The 19546-nt window shown below is 44.4% G+C and overlaps 1 protein-coding gene across 1 annotated transcript in view; it reads right to left on the reverse strand.

Annotated features, from left to right (window-relative positions):
- Window positions 1-15880: 15880 nt before the first annotated feature.
- Window positions 15881-19546, reverse strand: part of Shoc2 (SHOC2 leucine rich repeat scaffold protein) — a 72051-nt gene continuing 68385 nt past the window's right edge. Inside the window, exons 7-9 of the mRNA XM_027407015.2 lie at window positions 19397-19534; window positions 18998-19115; window positions 15881-17928 (exon numbers count right to left, since the gene is read on the reverse strand). Coding sequence (XP_027262816.1) covers window positions 17720-17928; window positions 18998-19115; window positions 19397-19534 — 465 coding nt within the window. The 3' untranslated portion in view covers window positions 15881-17719. The remainder of the gene's footprint in view (window positions 17929-18997; window positions 19116-19396; window positions 19535-19546) is intronic.

Below are 19546 nucleotides of genomic sequence, written 5' to 3' on the forward strand. Positions count from 1 at the left end.
CCAGGCGCGGTGGCGCGGGCTGGGCCGGACCTCGGGCGAGGGCGCGGACTCTGCCTCCTCTCGGAGAGCCACGGGACTTCCAAAGTTGTGCGCCCTGCTGGGGCTGGGACGCGGCGCACAGAACTCGGGGGCGGCGGCAGCGGCAACGGAGGGGTGAAGGGTGTGGGGGCCGCATGAAGACACCCCCAGGTCCTCAGGGCCAAGCTAGGTGAGCGATCGGCTCTCCAGGAGCCACGGCCGAGGCAAGGGTGGCTGCTAAGCGCGAGCTGGGTGGGCGCTGAGCGCAGCAGACCCGGTGGGGGTCCGCAGACCTTTGAGTTTTAGCAGGACTTGGGGCTGAAGGCGCCGGGGTGGTTGGGCGGCGTGCACCGGCTGCTGGGCGTCTGCATAGAAGCGGGAGCCGCTGCTGCTCCGCAGAGCTACGGTGGACTGGTTTTATAGCCCCAGGATGAAGCCTGCGTTGCCGAGCAGCCAGCGTCAGCCCCCACGTGGGAAGCCGACCCTCCTCCACCCCTCGCGCCTCCCCTCCTTAGGTCTAGAGCCCGCACCCGCGTCGGACCCCAGAGAGCGCTGTCTCGCAGGCTGGACCGGCCTTCTGGAAAGGCGGGTACTGTGAACGAGGGGCTTTAAGGGAGAGCCTAAGGAGTGGGGAGCGGCCCCTGCTGGGAGTTGGTCGTGCAACTCCCGGCCGGCCGAGAGACAGTAGCCGGCAGAGACCCTGGAGTGCACCGATCTAGAGGGTTCTACCAGGAATGGATGCCACGGTGCTGGGACCCGAATTAGGAGCGTTGCGTAGGGGTCGCTGGCGAAGCAGCTCCGCCCCAGGCCTGGCGCAGGTGCTCTTGGTGGCCGGGATGAGAGGATCCTGGAGAGATAAGCATGTACAGTCCCTATGGAACCGCTGGAGCGGAATGGACAGCACCCACGCTTAAGCAGTCCTGGCCTGAGTTATTCATACTTAGGAAAGAGAAGGCCCCGTGTCCATGCAGCCATAGAGCTGTCTGCGGGTCGCTCGTGGCCTGGGGTCTGCACCGCGCCCCCTTGAACGGCGAAGGGGAAGGGTCCAGGAGGCGTAGGCCCTGAGCCGTGACAGAACGAGAGCGCACTGACACCTGCTGGCCGCTGAACGTCACGGCTGGGAAGCGACTTGAGGCTCCAGGCTCCAGACTCTAGTCCTTTCCTACATCTTCTCCTGTTTTGGGGCAAGTCTGGATGTAAGCTCAAGGGAAAAAAATCCAGATTTTACTGGACTGTGTCATGTTTCAGAAATCTTCGAGAGGTGTGTGTGTGTGTGTGTCTGTGTGTCCGACGAGAGTGAGGCTCGGACCTTCTACAGATGTGAGGGAGTCCTGCGCCCTCCTCTCTGCTTGCTTTAAACTGCTGGGAACCGTTAAGCATTTGTTGAGGCACAGCTATTTTCTGAAGAGCTAGAGAAAAGGAGCAGCACAGCACCATAAGTAGATGTAAGCCTTAATCACGCTGTTTTAATCAGTACATTGTGTGCGCGTTTATTCAGTACCACACTGTAGTCCACAAATGTACACAATTACTATGTGTAAATCAAAAAGGTTTTTTTACGTTTATGGAAACAGAAATATTAGCTTCCATGATTTGGTCATTGCACGATGTGCATAATACTCAATTAACATACAGCATCGCACACATTTGTGCAATTAAAATTAAAAATCTAAGGTTAAACTCCACACCATTTATATGTGCCTTTCCCTTGCACTCCCAATACACACACACACACACACACACACACACACACACACACACACACACAACACACCGGCACAACATCTTTCAGTGGGTGGCAGGGTGCTAGCCAAGGAGGAGAGGCTATGCCCATGCTCTCTCTGCTAAGAATGGCAGGATCATGGGAGTTGACCAAGGTCTCCAAGCATGCTGATGTCAGTGGCAGACAGATGCATGGGAGTTGACCACGGTCTCCAAGCATGCTGATGTCAGTGGCAGACAGATGCATGGGAGTTGACCAAGGTCTCCAAGCATGCTGATGTCAGTGGCAGACAGATGCATGGGAGTTGACCAGTTTCCAAGCATGCTGTCAGTGGCAGACAGATGCATGAGAGTTGACCATGGTTTCCAAGCATGCTGTCAGTGGCAGACAGATGCATGGGAATTGACCACGGTTTCCAAGCATGCTGTCAGTGGCAGACAGATGCATGAGAGTTGACCATGGTTTCCAAGCATGCTGTCAGTGGCAGACAGATGCATGGGAATTGACCACGGTTTCCAAGCATGTTGTCAGTGGCAGACAGATGCATGGGAGTTGACCAAGGTCTCCAAGCATGCTGATGTCAGTGGCATACAGATGCATGGGAGTTGACCAGTTTCCAAGCATGCTGTCAGTGGCAGACAGATGCATGAGAGTTGACCATGGTTTCCAAGCATGCTGTCAGTGGCAGACAGATGCATGGGAATTGACCACGGTTTCCAAGCATGCTGTCAGTGGCAGACAGATGCATGAGAGTTAACCATGGTTTCCAAGCATGCTGTCAGTGGCATACAGATGCATGGGAGTTGACCACGGTCTCCAAGCATGTTGTCAGTGGCAGACAGATGCATGGGAGTTGACCAAGGTCTCCAAGCATGCTGTCAGTGGCAGACAGATGCATGGGGGTTGACCACGCTTTCCAAGCATGCTGTCAGTGGCAGACAGATGCATGGGAGTTGACCAAGGTCTCCAAGCATGCTGATGTCAGTGGCAGACAGATGCATGGGAGTTGACCAGTTTCCAAGCATGCTGTCAGTGGCAGACAGATGCATGGGAGTTGACCAAGGTCTTCAAGCATGCTGATGTCAGTGGCAGACAGATGCATGGGAGTTGACCAGTTTCCAAGCATGCTGTCAGTGGCAGACAGATGCATGAGAGTTGACCATGGTTTCCAAGCATGCTGTCAGTGGCAGACAGATGCATGGGAATTGACCACGGTTTCCAAGCATGTTGTCAGTGGCAGACAGATGCATGGGAGTTGACCAAGGTCTCCAAGCATGCTGATGTCAGTGGCATACAGATGCATGGGAGTTGACCAGTTTCCAAGCATGCTGTCAGTGGCAGACAGATGCATGAGAGTTGACCATGGTTTCCAAGCATGCTGTCAGTGGCAGACAGATGCATGGGAATTGACCACGGTTTCCAAGCATGCTGTCAGTGGCAGACAGATGCATGAGAGTTGACCATGGTTTCCAAGCATGCTGTCAGTGGCATACAGATGCATGGGAGTTGACCACGGTTTCCAAGCATGCTGTCAGTGGCAGACAGATGCATGAGAGTTGACCATGGTTTCCAAGCATGCTGTCAGTGGCAGACAGATGCATGGGAATTGACCACGGTTTCCAAGCATGCTGTCAGTGGCAGACAGATGCATGAGAGTTGACCATGGTTTCCAAGCATGCTGTCAGTGGCATACAGATGCATGGGAGTTGACCACGGTCTCCAAGCATGTTGTCAGTGGCAGACAGATGCATGGGAGTTGACCAAGGTCTCCAAACATGCTGTCAGTGGCAGACAGATGCATGGGGGTTGACCACGCTTTCCAAGCATGCTGTCAGTGGCAGACAGATGCATGGGAGTTGACCATGGTTTCCAACATGCTGTCAGTGGCAGACAGATGCATGGGAGTTGACCAAGGTCTTCAAGCATGCTGATGTCAGTGGCAGACAGATGCATGGGAGTTGACCAGTTTCCAAGCATGCTGTCAGTGGCAGACAGATGCATGAGAGTTGACCATGGTTTCCAAGCATGCTGTCAGTGGCAGACAGATGCATGGGAATTGACCACGGTTTCCAAGCATGCTGTCAGTGGCAGACAGATGCATGAGAGTTGACCATGGTTTCCAAGCATGCTGTCAGTGGCATACAGATGCATGGGAGTTGACCACGGTCTCCAAGCATGTTGTCAGTGGCAGACAGATGCATGGGAGTTGACCAAGGTCTCCAAGCATGCTGTCAGTGGCAGACAGATGCATGGGGGTTGACCACGCTTTCCAAGCATGCTGTCAGTGGCAGACAGATGCATGGGAATTGACCATGGTTTCCAACATGCTGTCAGTGGCAGACAGATGCATGGGAGTTGACCAAGGTCTCCAAGCATGCTGATGTCAGTGGCAGACAGATGCATGGGAGTTGACCATGGTCTCCAAGCATGCTGTCAGTGGCAGACAGATACATGGGAGTTGACCACGGTCTCCAGGCATGCTGTCAGTGGTAGACAGATGCATGGGAGTTGACCAAGGTCTCCAAGCATGCTGTCAGTGGCAGACAGATTCACAATCCATCTGCACTCTAGAGGAGCAGCAGGCAGATCATGAAGTCCAGCAGAGCAGGAAATGTCAACAGGACAGACATAAGACCTAAAGAAACATATGTCACATTTCAGAGACCACTAAACCAAAGGTCATATGCTGTCATTCCAGCCCAGATTGCAAGCTCTGAGCAGATAACCCCAGAACATCAAGATGCAGGTTCAGGCCTGGCTGAGGACTGCAGGCTAAATGAATAGCCCTGACCATCAGTTCCAACTCCAGCTGGTATTTTCATCCCTGACTCAGTACTTCTCAGATGTCTCATTTGAATTCAGCACATTTACTCCCCAATCCGTCCCCTAATAATGAGCCTCTGCTCCTGTCTTCATACTTAGACTCTCAAGAAAACCCAGAAGTCTGACTGTCCCCTCTCCGTTGAGACTCTTGTTCCCTGCCTTCTCCTAAGTCTCTGCCTCTTGAGCAGGGGCATTACCGGTGTGTTCATCTGGAAATGTGACTGAAAGTGGTCAGCAGGAAGTATCCAAATTATGGGAAGATTTTTGCAAAGCCAATGAAAGCTACAAAGAAGAAAGAGCTCGGGTTGAGAATCACAGCTCAGACCTCAGATATGTAGACTTCTAGAGTGGTATCACAGACCCAAAGGAACTGAGGCAGGTCACATACTGGAAGCTGGCATTGGTGGCCCGAGGGAGACCCACCCCCTGGACATAACCACGAAGGTCTAGAACTACTAGAAAAACAAAATGAAACAAAATCCCACTTCTTAGCACTGGCCACAGGTCAGCTACAATGCTAAGCAGTTTATAAACTATATATTATTTTGTTTGATCATTTGCTTATATAAGTGGGGAAAACAAAGGTCAGAAAGGCTAAGTATATTGCCAGCCACTTATTGGACTATTTCCTGAACATAAACAGGATGTAAACTGAATGTAAAAATTTCCACCAGCTGAGGCTCTGCCCTCAGAACCCTGGCAAAGGCTCATCCAGAGTGGTGAGCTATGGATGCTGCTCGGGGTGAAGTCCTTAACTAGCACATGTGATTCCCTGTGTTCAGTCCTCAACACTAGTGCATAAACAAGTCAGTGGTGCACTCCTGTCGCCCAGCACTGGGGAGATGGGGGCATGAGGGTCACAAACCCAAGGTCACCCTGTTACATAACGGGCTTGACCCTGTCAGAAGGAAGGGAGGGTGCTGGGAAGTTGTAAGTGCTCCTCCATTCTGGGAGGTCTCCTCCAGTTGTGACTACTACAGTAGGGTGCATTGGGACACAGTGTGTGACTCACCACGCATCTTATGCTCACTGTCCTTGGCATAGTGCCAGGCACACTCTATGGGAGACTGAACATGTTTCATGATCTCTGATATAGAACATGGAGAGATGAGAACCCCTCCCTCTCCTGGGCATCAGTATTAACTTGAATAGACTTGCCCACTCATACACACACACACAGCGGGCTCACGCTCAGGCCACTCACTCACTCACACTGTGGGCTCCTCATTTGTTCCTGGAGCATCCCGGAAGAGGGATGCTGACAAATCCCATTTCTGGGGGTAGAGGTGTCTACTTTGCATGAGGCCCTGGGTTCCTTGCCCAGGACCACTAAATAAATATTTTGGAACAGACCCCTTTGGAATACCAATTCACTAAAATTGAGATGGGATCTGAGTACTTGCATTTTTAACATAAATAATTCAATAAATACTACAGATCTAAACACTCATGAGCTGAATGAAAGAATGAATTCCACATCTGACTGAGCTGCCAACAAGACAGCAGGCCCACCAGTGGACAGCCAAGATGCCTTGTGTTTCAGTCCCAAATCAGGATCGAGCTACACTATGAGCTAATGCACAGACATAGGTAGAAGACACTTGAATTCTTTTTGTATTTTTTTTCCCCAGAAAGTATTGTGTCAGACTATTTGCCAAAAAAAAAAAAAAAGAATGCTGCTTAAGCTAAACAATGTTTATTCTTGAATTACATCTGGTTTCAATGTCAAACAAGACCCAAATGTGTCTTGGTATCTCAGCTCTACTGTTATAGCTTGAAGACAAAATGGCCCTTGTGTGTCAACAGTTTGATCCCAAGCTGGTAGAATTACCTTGGGAGAAGTGAGACTTAGCTGAAGGAGGTAAGTGACAGGGGACTTGCCTTTAGCTGTGGTTAGAATGTGGCACATCTCCCACAGGCCCAGCCATGTGTTTGAACACTTGACCCCGGTTGACAGCACTGTTTAGAAAGCTGTGGATCCTTTAGGAGGTGGAGCTTCAGTGGAGGAAGTGAGTCATTGGGGGTGGGCCTTAGGGTTTTATAGCTGGGCCTGATTTCCTGTTCACTCTGTTCCTTGATTGTGGGTAATGTGACCAGGACAGCAGCCTCCTGCTCCTGCTGCCCACCACTGTGGACTACATGCCAGCATAAACCCTTCCTTCCTTCCTTCCTTCCTTCCTTCCTTCCTTCCTTCCTTCCTTCCCTCCTTCTTTCCTTCCTTTCTTCCCTCCTTCCTTCCTTCCTTCCCTCTTTCCCTCCTTCCTTCCTTCTTCCTTCCTTCCTTCCTTCCTTCTTTCCCTCCTTCCTTCCCTCCTTCCTTCCTTCCTTCCCTCTTTCCCTCCTTCCTTCCCTCCTTCCTTCCTTCTTTCCTTCCTTCTTTCCCTCCTTCTTTCCTTCCTTCCTTCTTTCTTCCCTCCTTCCTTCCCCTCCTTCCCTCCTTCCTTCCCCTTCCTCTCTCCCTCCCTCCCTCCCTCCCCTCCCCTCCCTCCCTCCCTCTCTCCCTCCCTTCCTCCCTTCCATAGTATCTTGTCACAAGAAAAGTGCCTTTGAAGAGCACGCTTGGTCCCTGTCCCTTCTACACTGGTAAGCATACTCCCGCTACCACCATGTTCTTTCCTTCAAGGACATGGGGCTAAGTAACCACAGTCCAAACCCTTGAACTGTGAGCAAAAAAAAAGTGGTTTCTGTCAGGTATTTGGTTACATCAGTGAAAAGTAATTCATCTGCTTACTTTGATGGGGACTTCAAAGATTTAGCAGAGATGGAGAGCTGAGTCGGTGGAGAACATTATTATTACTGTTATTTTGGAAGATCTGATTGTCTAAGGGGGGGAAGCAAACTACCTATTAGCACATACTCCTAGGCAATGTCAAAACTCTCTCAAATAGGAATCTGCCACACATTCAAACACAAGCAATCATCCACCCCACCTCCCAGAGAGGGTACTTAAACACAACTCTCACCAGTCTGAACATGGTGAGCAGGTGTGGAACACAATGTTCTCAACTACTGCTCATGCTGTGCACACAGCTGGAGCACAAACATCTGTCAACTCACTATCTTTGCTGATGAGCGGGGACAGCGGACCCAATAGAGGAAAGCTCACTTCTCAGAGCTTTTACCTAACTTCTCCATCTTGCTGTTCCTGTGCTGAAGCTTGTGGGTACCCTTTGATGACTGCAGATTGATAGGAGCCAGAAGGAAAGGGCCTCTTCCAGGGGTAAGTGTGGAGCAGTCTTCCCCACCCCTCATGTCTCACGCCGATGCCAGTTCTCTGTGGCTCTTTACAAACTCAACCAATGAACCCTGTCACTGACTCTGTCACTTTCCAAAGCACTAGTCTGCCCACTGTGCTGGCCTGGGCAGCCTCCAGCCCAAACCAGAAAGATAGCACTGGACACCAGGGTTAGCTCCGCTCCTGAGGGTGTCCAGGAAGGTAGGGCTCCCTGCAGACCCTGGGGCAACCTTACTCTACATGCGGTTGTCTCTCCACAAAAGCGTGCACACACGAAGCGTATCATCACCTCAGGGTTCTGGGACAGTCCTTTCAGATGAGGACTTATTCCAACCAGCTGAGGAATAATGACCCTGCTTTGTCCACACACAAGAGGAAAAGCAACCCTTAAATTGGCTATGGTGAGCAATGGCTATTTGTTCTCACACTTGACATGTGAGATGGAGGCACCAGTCCATGGGCACAAAGTAGACATTTGTCACCCACAGTAATAATTCTTAAGCTAACATTCCATTAATCTAATTAGGTAAAGTGAGTCACCTTCCATGTTTGCTCAAAGAAACCATGGAGACAATGTGCCTGAAACATGGTGGGGGGGGGAGAGAATATGAATCTGGCTATGACTATTACTTAAAATGATCTTTTTTTTTTTCATTTTCCTTAGTCACCACCACCAAGCACAAACCCTTCCTTGCTAAAGAAACTCCTGCCCAAAAGGTCCTGAGAGGCCATTCAAGTGAGCCACTGATATTTTGGCCTTGGGTGTAAGATAAAAATAAGTTCCGGCCCTGCTTCTGCCACTTAATAACTATTTCCTTGACTTCTCTGGGCCCTCGTCTCCTCACGTGGAAAACAGGAAATGGTTTTATACACCTCACCCATGCTTTTAAATGGAGATTAAATGTGTGAATGCATAGAAAATACTCAGCTCAGACTTTGGTTAAATGGCTACAAAATAAACACTAGGTATTTTTTGTTTGGCTAACAACACTGTCTCCTTTATTGATCTAAATATTCATGGAACCAAAGCAAATGGAGTCTAAGATCTGCAATGGATTAATAAACCATCACCAGAAATATGAAGTCAAGCAAAATAAACATCAAAGTGGGAAACAGCTTAAGTAGGCTTAACACATCTTTGTTAAAGATTTGTATGTAGAATGTAGGGGTATAAGAGAATAGCAGTTGATGTTCTGAACCCTCAGAACAAGGGAGGAAATGCATGGGGCCCTTTAACACCAGAGAAGAGGGACAAGCACTGGGAAATCAGGGAACCAGTGAAGTTGGGCTTAACAGGGAAGCCCTCTAAACAGGGTCAACCACACTAAAATTTGTACCAGATGAAAATTAGGAATCACCTCTTTTGGAGGCAACTCAAAAGCAAGATTCTCAACTGTGATGGATCTAGACTGGGGTATAGACTAGACTGCAACAGGAGGAGGTAGGGAGGAGGGGGATCGGGAAACGGAAGCTGGATAAACAGACTGATGCTTTCAAGGCACCCTCTTCCACAAGCTAACTCCACCCGAGTCAACTCCACTGACAGCACAACCGAGAATGGATGGATTCAGGTCATGGCATCTGGTTCAGCCGAGGGGCAAGGTGGATGCAGCACTTTACACTGGTCCCAAGGAGCAGGTTCATTGCCTCTGCTCCAGTGCTCTCCCTCCCTCCCCCTTCCTCCCTAGCCAAAGGAAAGAGGACCAAGCAATAACACTGGTTAGTAGGTATAAGGAGCCATAGGGTTCTCAGCACATTGGGAAAGAAGCCACCACCATCTGCCCCAGCTCCACATCCAGTTTCACGCCTGTGAAACAGTGGCGGGTCCCTTCTTCCTCTTCCTTCAAGTCTAAGTGACCCCACAGCCCACATGACTACTCCCCCACTTTACCCTTCTGGTTGGTTTCTACTCTACAATCACAACACTAAATGGATGCCAGAGCTTTAATCAACAGTAAAACGATTTATTGAGCATCTTGATGAATGGTGTCCATGGATGGAAACCATGCACAAAACGTTAATCCAGTCTGTTCTGAGGACTCTGAAAGGAAATTTTATGTTGGGATTGAAGATACTCAAAATACAACCGAGCTTTTCTGAAAAAACAAAAAAGTAGTGGGAAATAAACTTTAAGTCCTGGCACTCACAATGCAGAGGCAGGCAAATCTGAGTTCAAGGCCAGCCTTGTCTAAATAGTAAGATCCTGTCTTTAAAAAAAAAAAAAAAATCCAGAAATAATGGCACTCTTAAGGTCAGATTTCAAGCCTTTTGTCCAATCAAATGGAAATAAGACACAAAATAGAGAAATTTCAAAAGATGCACCACCCTGCAACAGAGGCATCAGGAAGCCAATCTACCCCAGTCACCAAACATTCCAGTCACAAGCACTAAGCATTATAACTAAAACACCTGGGGAAACCAAAAGCAACCGAGGGGGGGGGGGACTCGGGGGGATGGGGACACACACACAATGAGACAGTAAGTAGATTAAGAAGAAAAACGAACATTGAAGAAACCCACGTGAGGCGTCTTTCACAAGGTCTTAAGCTGGAACTCAGTGTGAAGTGTGAGCAACTGACAAAGAAGCTCTGTGGCCAGACAATGTGGGAAGACACGGAGGATAATCATTTCCTGATTTTCTTCACCCTGCTGGCTCAGCATTGCCAGCTGGGCAGGTGTTGGCAGCAGGATGAGGGGGCAGCAGGCTGCTGTCGGGGTGGGTCGGGCTGGAGCCACTTGCAGATACTTCACCATCTTCCTAACTGCACTTTGTGTTTCCACCAGCAATTTGCCAGCGTCCGTTTTCTTTTTGATGCTTGATAGGTATGAGAGGCTTCTTAGTAATTCCTAACCCCCTAGTGACTCATGCCCATGGCTCCTTCCAGCTTCTTAGCCATCTGCATCTCATGAGTTGTCCGTTTTAAATCGTCCATTTTAAAATCATTCATTCCCTTAGGCTGAATTTTAAGAGTTCCTTGTGTATTTCAAATTAGTCTTTATCAGATACATCCCTTGCCAGTATTTCCTCACTGCATAGTGTTTTTCCCTTTTGTTTGTTTTCTCATTTTGGTTGTGCCTTTTGCAGAGGAAAAAAAAATCATCTAATGACACTCAACTTACAAATGCTTTCAACAAATGTTCCTTTGGTGTTACACCTAAAACTCACTAGTCACACCCAAAGGCCCAAACACAGTCCGTCTCCTGCTGGGCATGATGCCAGCTTCAGTGTTGTGTTGGATATTCTGGGTCTTCTGCTCTCCATAGAGTAACTTATAGTTTTATATTTTATGTTCGTGCATATGGTTCACTTTAGATTTTAGGACTTGGATTTGATTAGATACACAGGCACATCACCACCACATTGAACTGTTTTTTGCTCCTTTGGAAAATCAGCTGTTGCAAATTACCACAAAGAGGTGATGGATTTTATCAAGCGGTTTTCTGCATTGATTGATATGATCATGTGACTGTTTCTCAACCTGCTGGTATAATACATTTACACTGTGGCTTTCTAATGTTGAAACAGCCTGTGTCTCTGGCATAAACAACGCTTCATCAGGCTGTATAATTCTTTTTGTACATTATTTTATCGGATAAAAATTGCCATTATTTTGTTGAGGATTTTTGCACTGAAGTTTATGAGACATCTGTGTGACATCTTCCATTATAAGAATTTTGAGTTTAGTACTGGAGTAATTTTTATCCCAAAGAATGAAGAAATGGTCCCTCTCCCATCTTCTGGAAGGAACTATAGAGAAAAGGCTGTAGAAACCATTTAAAGATTGTTTTCTTTATATGTTTGATGAATTCTACTAAATAGAAGTACAGACTCAATTTCTCCAATGGCATCAATATACATTTTTTTCTTCTGTAAATTTTGGCACATTATCTTTTAAAGACCTTGCCCATTTTGCTTAGCTATCAAATTTAGGGTCATAGCTTTTTAGTACCTATTACCTTTCCCCCATGGGAGCTGTAGTGACATCCTTGCTTTCATTTATGAAAAGAATTAGTAGGGAAGCAGGTCATTGCCTGGCTGGAAGGCTCTGAGTTTACTAATATTTCCAAATACCTCATTTTTTGTTTCATTGATTCTATTAATTTCTTGTTTTATATTTCATTGATATCTACTTTTTTCCTTGGGATTATTTTAGATTAAATGTGCTCTTTTTTTAAGGTTAAACACTTCATTTCATATTAGAACCTACTTTTAAAAAATATAATGCAAGATGCTGTAAAGGCTCCTCTAGGCTCTGCTTTCAGCACACCAAACAATTTGACAAGTTTGTATTTTCATTTCATTCAGCACAAAACTTTGAAAGAACGTCTTCAGCATACAACAGTAGACTGCATATTTTGATGGCCTGTTCCGTCAGAGCGAATGTTTAAGACAGACCTTCATCAGATCTTGTCCCTTTACCTCCCATACTTTTCCTTTTTCTGAAGTCTACCACCAAGGTGTCACAGTACATATATTGGCTACTTTCTGGTGCTGTAATACAGTACCGTGGCCAGAAGCAGCTTGAAGATTGTATTTTGGCTCCAAGATTCTGAGGCAGAGTCTATAAGAGGCTCGGAAGCAGGAGGCTGGGTCAGGAAGTCGGTATCACATCTTCGACCAGAGGGCAGCAAAAACACAGAAATGGGCTGCTTACTATTTCCTCCCAAGATGCACAACATAGAAAATACCTATATCCTAGATTTTCCGAGGATGTGAATGCACTTTCCAAAGTTAGGATACAGAAGGACAGAGGAACACAGAATTAAGTCAACCTTCCTACAAAGAAACAACTGTTATTAACTTCTGGTTAGAGATGTTGTGGGTCCTTTGCTCCTCCGCTAGACTCCCTGAGGCCATTCAGGACTGCTTCCAGGAAGCCCCTCCCTCCCTTTCTGTAAGCTTGTGCCTCCAACTCTATACAACCTCTTCCACGATGAAACTTTAGTAGACGCCCTGCCTCCACATTCAATATGACAGACACAAACACCGTCTGCAAGTGTTTTACTCGGCTATGTACTTGTGAACTAGTAGACTTATCTGAGGCAGGAGAAAATCTCAAAATCCCACAGTTGTCACCCAAGGTTTTTTGTTTTTGTTTTTGTTTTCAGTAAGAAAGCTATGCAAACAGAAATAGCTGCAGATAGGCAATGTATACATTACATATAGCGACTTGAGTCTCGTCCTTGAGGTGTTTTGGCTCAGAAGGGTGACAGGTGTGAAACTTCAAGTTTAGCGTATGCATTTCCAGGCTGGGTCTGACTGGATAGGCCCTCACTGGCTCCTTAATCATGCACCGCTGTTTAAGAAAGCATTTCTCTTTAACCCACTGCAGGGTTGCTTTATGGAGGGAAGTGACACAGTGGAGTATCACTACTGCTCCAGGGGCCCGAGTCTAATCCAGCAATGATGTGACACTAGGTGAGTATGTATCCCATCCCCTTCCCTAGAAACCCCGTCTTGAAAGTAACATAGTCCAATTTCCTTAAAAACAAGGGGAAATTAATTTTATGACTCAATACACAACTGACCCCTTAAAAACAAACATTTAAAAACCCTAAACAAGGCAAGTTTTTTAAAGGTTTTTCAGAAAACAACTTGGGTCGTATTCAAAAATTTGTGACCAAACTGGAATTCTGATAATCCAAATTATCAAAAAAAAAGTCATGAACAAGTAACAGTGGAGGGAAAAGCCATTAAATTCCTGTTTGGATAATTAGGTACAAAGGAACTCACTGCTTTAAACATGAAGGCAGCCTCTGAAGAATACTCTGCAGAGCTTGTTTGAAAGGCCAGCAGCTGTACATGGTATTCAAGTGTCCTCCACAGGCCTTGCTTTCAGCTGCAGCCTCAGGCTGGAGACAAGACTCTCAAGGTCTAGCCCGCTTTCTCTGCTTCCCAGTCCATGAAGACCACACACTCCACTCCCCGGAAGAGCAAAGCTGCCCTGCCTCCCACACCACATCAGACTTAAATCTTTCTGGAACTGAACCAAAATAAACTTACCTCTCTTGTTTCCATCAAACAATCTACTTTATTAACAAGAAAATATATACAACGGTACCAACCAAGCCTTTGGAGCTCTGCTTTGGGAGGAATGTGTTAGAGTACAGTACCACAGACTACAGCAGCCCTGGAGCTGCAGCTGAGGGAGACTTCCTAAGAGCTCAGGGCTGACAGGAGTCTGGCTCGTCACGTGCTGCTGCTTGTTTCTCATGGGGGCAAAGGACGACTAGGATGGCGCTGGAGGCTATTCATGTTACATTCTGACAGGGAATTTGGCTATGCTTTGGTCGCTGAAATTCTGAGTGGAGTTGAATTTAAAAGTAATGGGCTAACAGGAAATGTCAACTCAGTTTAGCATCTAGGCTGCCCTGGTTACTGCTTGCAGCTTTTACCCAGGTTTACAATGACAACTGAAAGAAAAAGTCTGAAGATTTGAAACATGCAATCTGGTGAGGAAAGAGGTATTAAACTCGCTCACAGCAACTGTGGATTCGTCCACTGGGAGCCTGAAGAGGTTCAGCATGACTAAAGAAGAGCTAAGTGAAACACAACAGGACAGAGGCCTGGAGGGCAAGACCGCACCCATCAAAAACTCAGGGGATAAAGACTTTTTAAAGTCCCCAGCACGCCTGGCACTAAAAGGGCCCAAAGGCTCAGCCATATAGCACTCAGGAAGCTGTTTTAGCTGCAGCTCAACAGGACATAAGGTTACTTCTTGAGGGGCAAGAACGTTATTTTTGAGGATTTTTAGGGGGGAAGACCTCAATCCATCACCCAGACTATTGTTGAACTTGAGATCATCCTGCATGAGCCTTGACTTTGAACCATCATGCCGGGGTAGTTTTTGTTTGTATTATTGGGGATGGGGGCACTGGGGTTGAACTGGGGCCTTGTGAATGCTAGGCTACATCTGACACTTAGCTACATCCCAGACTACATTTGTTCACTGTAAATAGCTCAGACAGCACAAATCTAATTAGAAACTCATAACCCAAGCTTTCAGAATTCACTCCAACTACATTCCCCACCTTTTAAATATGAATTGATGTTTCTAATTTCTTGTCTCTCCAAGAGTTTCTACCTCAACTGTTTTCATTAATAGTCACTATAAATGACCATCTCTCCTTTCTGTGTAAAGTTCTAAATAAACACCTATAGAAGAGAGACTTTGATGTATCTATTTCACTGCTATAGATTAACAAATCAAAATTTACATGTTTCAGACAACAGTCTATGATCCGGATTTTATTAACCAAATCTCACCGAGAGTCAAAACATGACTCCTTTAAAAGAAAGGCAACTTTTAAATATGGCAATTAGTTCCATTAACGTTTCAGGAAAAAAATTAACTCATGTGTAGTCAGTCATTTGCCAGCCCACATTCAAGGATTAAGCATCTTGATCTCACTACTGCTCCTCCCCCAAAATGGGAGTCTAGTTTCTTGGTAGACACAGTGGTGAAACAAAAGGGATCTTCCAGGACAGCTCTCTAAAGATCGACAGCTTACATTCGGGAAGGTTAATGATGCACTGTCTATATGGACTGCTAGTTCTACAAGTAAGTTTCGGATCATTTTTCACCTCTATTGTAGAATAACTCAAATGAATGTAGGGAAACCAAATTGTTTAACATTTTCCATATATTTTCATTTTGAAAAACCATGTTTTACAAGGAAAGACACTAGACCACTACACCGCTCAAGTTGAAGTTCCATGACCTTAATATCAATACATATGGATGAGATTTTAAAAAACACACACACTGTCACACACACACACACAAAACACACACACACACACACACACACACACACACACACACTGTCACACACACACACACAAAACACACACACACACACACACTGTCACACACACACACACACTCACACACACACACTCACACACACACACACACACTCACACACACACTCACACACACACACACACACTCACACTCACACACACACACTGTCACACACACACACACACACTGTCACACACACACACAAAACACACACACACACACACACACACACACACACACACACTGTCACACACACACACACACAGCTCTAGGTAGAACTGTAATAAATTCCTTTTATAAACAAAATCTTAACTGAAAAGCCACAGTAGATGGAAAAGGAGAAGGGTATTACTTTGTAAAATCCAGTGAACATCTACAATAGTTTTACAGCACATTTAAGCATTCTAGGGTTTTATATCTTTACCTGCCTTCCATTTCTTACTTGCTCCTTACAAATTTGTCAGTTATGAACCCAGATTTGCTCCTCAAACCCAGTCTTGAGTTTGAGTGCCAGGAAAAGCAAAAGTCCAGATTTTTATCTTGATATTACACTTTTAATTGTAAAAAATAGTTGTTTAGAACAAAATGCCCAAAAACTGGGGGGAGGCCAACAGAAAAATAAGCAGCAATATTTAATTATATATAATAGTTGTTCATCATGTGGAAGGTATGTTTTAGGGTGATATCTAGGATGCACTTGCTCTGTGGGGTCTCCTCAATAAGTAAGTGACCTAGACCAACACTACCAAAAATAAGAGTACTATGTAAGGGGCACAAATTTACACTTTTGCTGTTTGTAAAGGCAGTAAAGCAAAAGAAAATATTATCAAATAGTACATGCACATCCTACATAACTTCCATGGAACTACCAATGTGTCAATGCAATGCGCCATTTTCCCATAACTGTACTATACCACCTACTAACGAAGGAAACATGAGATTGAAAAATAATGGTACTGAACTGAATTGTTTGAAGCCAGTGCCCCACATATGGGGAAAGTGCATTTAGTTCAGCAGCAATACAGCACAGTGTGAAGATATTGTGCTTAGACACAGATACTCCAGAACAGAAAGATGTACAAGGCGAGTCAAGATATAAAACCACAGTACACTGTTAAATAACCTTGAAACATATGTGACTGCAGTCTTTAGAGAGACATTCATCTCATTGTACAACGAAAGGGTAAAGTCTTTAAAGTTACCTACGGTAGTTTATGATATAATAAATACATGTCTATATAGCATTGTATATACATATATAGAATGTGTGTTCATGTGTAATTTATTTGCCAGATTTCTGTTGAATTTTTGTGGATCTGCAACCTTCAGGAATGGAAAAGAAGAGAAAACCTTTCACCACAGATTTCTGCTCCCCCAAAGTAAAAATACTTATTCTAGGAAAGGTCTCAATACCCCCACCCCAAAGACCAGATATTTACTTTATAGTTCATCAGAGAATAAAAGTAGTAGAAATTTTGATTTCTACAATGTATATTTTCTGTTTGCCAGCTGTTTCAACAAAATATTTTTTAATCTTTAAACTAACTGATGCAAATTCTTGAACAGAGAATATAAACTCTATATCTGACTGATCAAAGCAGAGCAAATCAAAATAATCCAGTGATTCACTCCAACTGTAAACAATATACAAAGTTTAAATTTCAAATTTCAAAATAAGTTAAAGAAAAGTTCTACCTTCAGGGCTTATGCAATTATAAAGATTTGACAAATGTAAGGGGAAATGTGTATGAAAAGTTCCAACAAAACTTTTGGACCACATTTTTCCTAAGAGAAACACCTATCTAACTATATTACTTTGTCCCTTAAATTTAATGACTTCATAATTTGTTGGAAGATTTTTAAAACAAACTGGCATATCAGATTATACAACAGAAAACCATCCATCAAATTTAGCAAAGAAAACTTATATAAGCCTTTTTTTTTCTTTACAGAATTAAAAAAAATCTAAATGGCTATGATTCCTCTATTAGCAGAAACACATAATGCAGTCTTTATAAATCTGCCATAGTTCAATATCCACAGATACAGATATAGATATGAAATATTAATGGCAGTCTATTTTTGAACACTGTGTGGGACCAGCAGTTTGTGTCAGACCATGGCACGATATGGGCCTTGCATCTTTAAAAACTGGATAATGAACGAAGGCCCTCCAGCAACAATTTGAGGGGGGAGGTGGCTGAGTGGACAGTTCTCGATGCTCATGATTGACAGCTTGCTGCAGAGGGCCAGCTCGAAGGGCAGGCTGTGGAGGTTGGGGTTGTCATTCAAATACAGTTCTTCTAGGTTTTCCAGTGTACCTGTTTAGGGAGAGAAAAAAACTAATTACTACTCTTAAAACTCTCATCACTCTAGATTTCAAACTGCAGTATATTCAAATCAACTAGGGAGACTTTAAAACCCCAATGTATAGGTCACTCTCTATACTCATGAAATCACAATGGTTTTGAAGCTTAAGAGGTTTATGGAAACACTCCATTTTCAGACATTCTGTTGGGACAGTTGAGAGGTCACATATGGATTTTTAAACCTCTGTTTTAAAAGTCAAAACATGGACTACTTGTAGTACACCAACTGCCAGCAGGACAGACTTGTCTACATGTAAGATATTTAATCTCAGAACAGTCTATATGAAGAAAGTTACTGTCCTGATCGACAGGTAAGATATTAGGGGTGAACTGTCCTATCCAAAGCTACAAAGTTAGGGGAATGGCAAAACTAAATTTTAAATTGTCTACCACTTCAAAAACATTCTTTTTTACTTATCTTGCTACCAGAACGATCACTAAAGAGAACAGATCATAATCCATTGAGTTACTGACTCTGACTCGACTATAAAACAGGATTACAACTTGCACTGCCTAAATTCAAAGCAATCATATTAATTATATAAATAATAGCTATGAATATTTGGAAAGCATTCTAAAAGGAAGCCCAGGTATTGATAGTAATCAAAGACTACTATTAACCCTAAATCCCTATGAGGAGTGTTCTTTTGTTAAGCTATGCATGGTAACTTATGCCTATAGTTCCAGCACTGGTTATTATAAACAAAAATCTAAATAAAGACGACAAAACAAAAATGTCCTTACAGCACATACATTGCTAATTTAGTTCAAGTCCAATTAACTCTTAAGTTTGGAAAAATAGAAAATAATTCTTCTACATTGAGATTTATAAACAAAGTCTACTGACAGCAAAAGCAGCCTAACCATTCTCAAATACAGTATAAATTCTAAGAACTTATGAAAAAAAAATTGGCACTCCATTAAAAGTATTGAGCTTGATGCAAATGAATTTACAAAAAAAAAAGTGTATTTATTAAACCTATCTGTTTGGAAGCACAAACTCAATCAGCAGTGTTCATACCAATTTCCTCAGGAAGGTGAGTAAGCAGGTTCTCTCCAAGGCCAAGGTGTGTGAGGTTGGTGAGGTGACCGATGCCTCTGGGAAGAGTGGTCAACTGGTTGTTTGTCAAGACTAATTTCTACAAGATTAACAAAATAAGAAAGTTACACATACATCAGTTCCTACAACCAATGTAAACTGAAAATGATGTATTTAATGAATAAAATAAATAACAGGGGAATTAAGTTGGGTAAAACTTGCTTAGTAAATCACAAGATTTTATTTCAAAACATTTCATTTGTTAGGAGAACAAGAGCAGAAAGTATTTTATGTTCACACAAGGACAGTGAGACAGAAGTCCTTAATCCGAGAATCGTATCAAAACCTAAAGCAAGAAGTTTAGACACACAGGAGTTTTACCTGTAAATCCTTAAGATAAGCAATTTCATTGGGCAAGGATTCCAGTTTGTTCTCCTCTAGATCTAATTCTCGTAACTTTCTAAGATTTCCAAGACCGTGGGGAAGCTTCTTTAGAAGATTGTTTGACAATATTAGAACCTAAAAAAGTTA

This window comes from Cricetulus griseus, chromosome 3 (genome assembly GCF_003668045.3).
Source record: "Cricetulus griseus strain 17A/GY chromosome 3, alternate assembly CriGri-PICRH-1.0, whole genome shotgun sequence".
Lineage (NCBI taxonomy): Eukaryota > Metazoa > Chordata > Mammalia > Rodentia > Cricetidae > Cricetulus > Cricetulus griseus.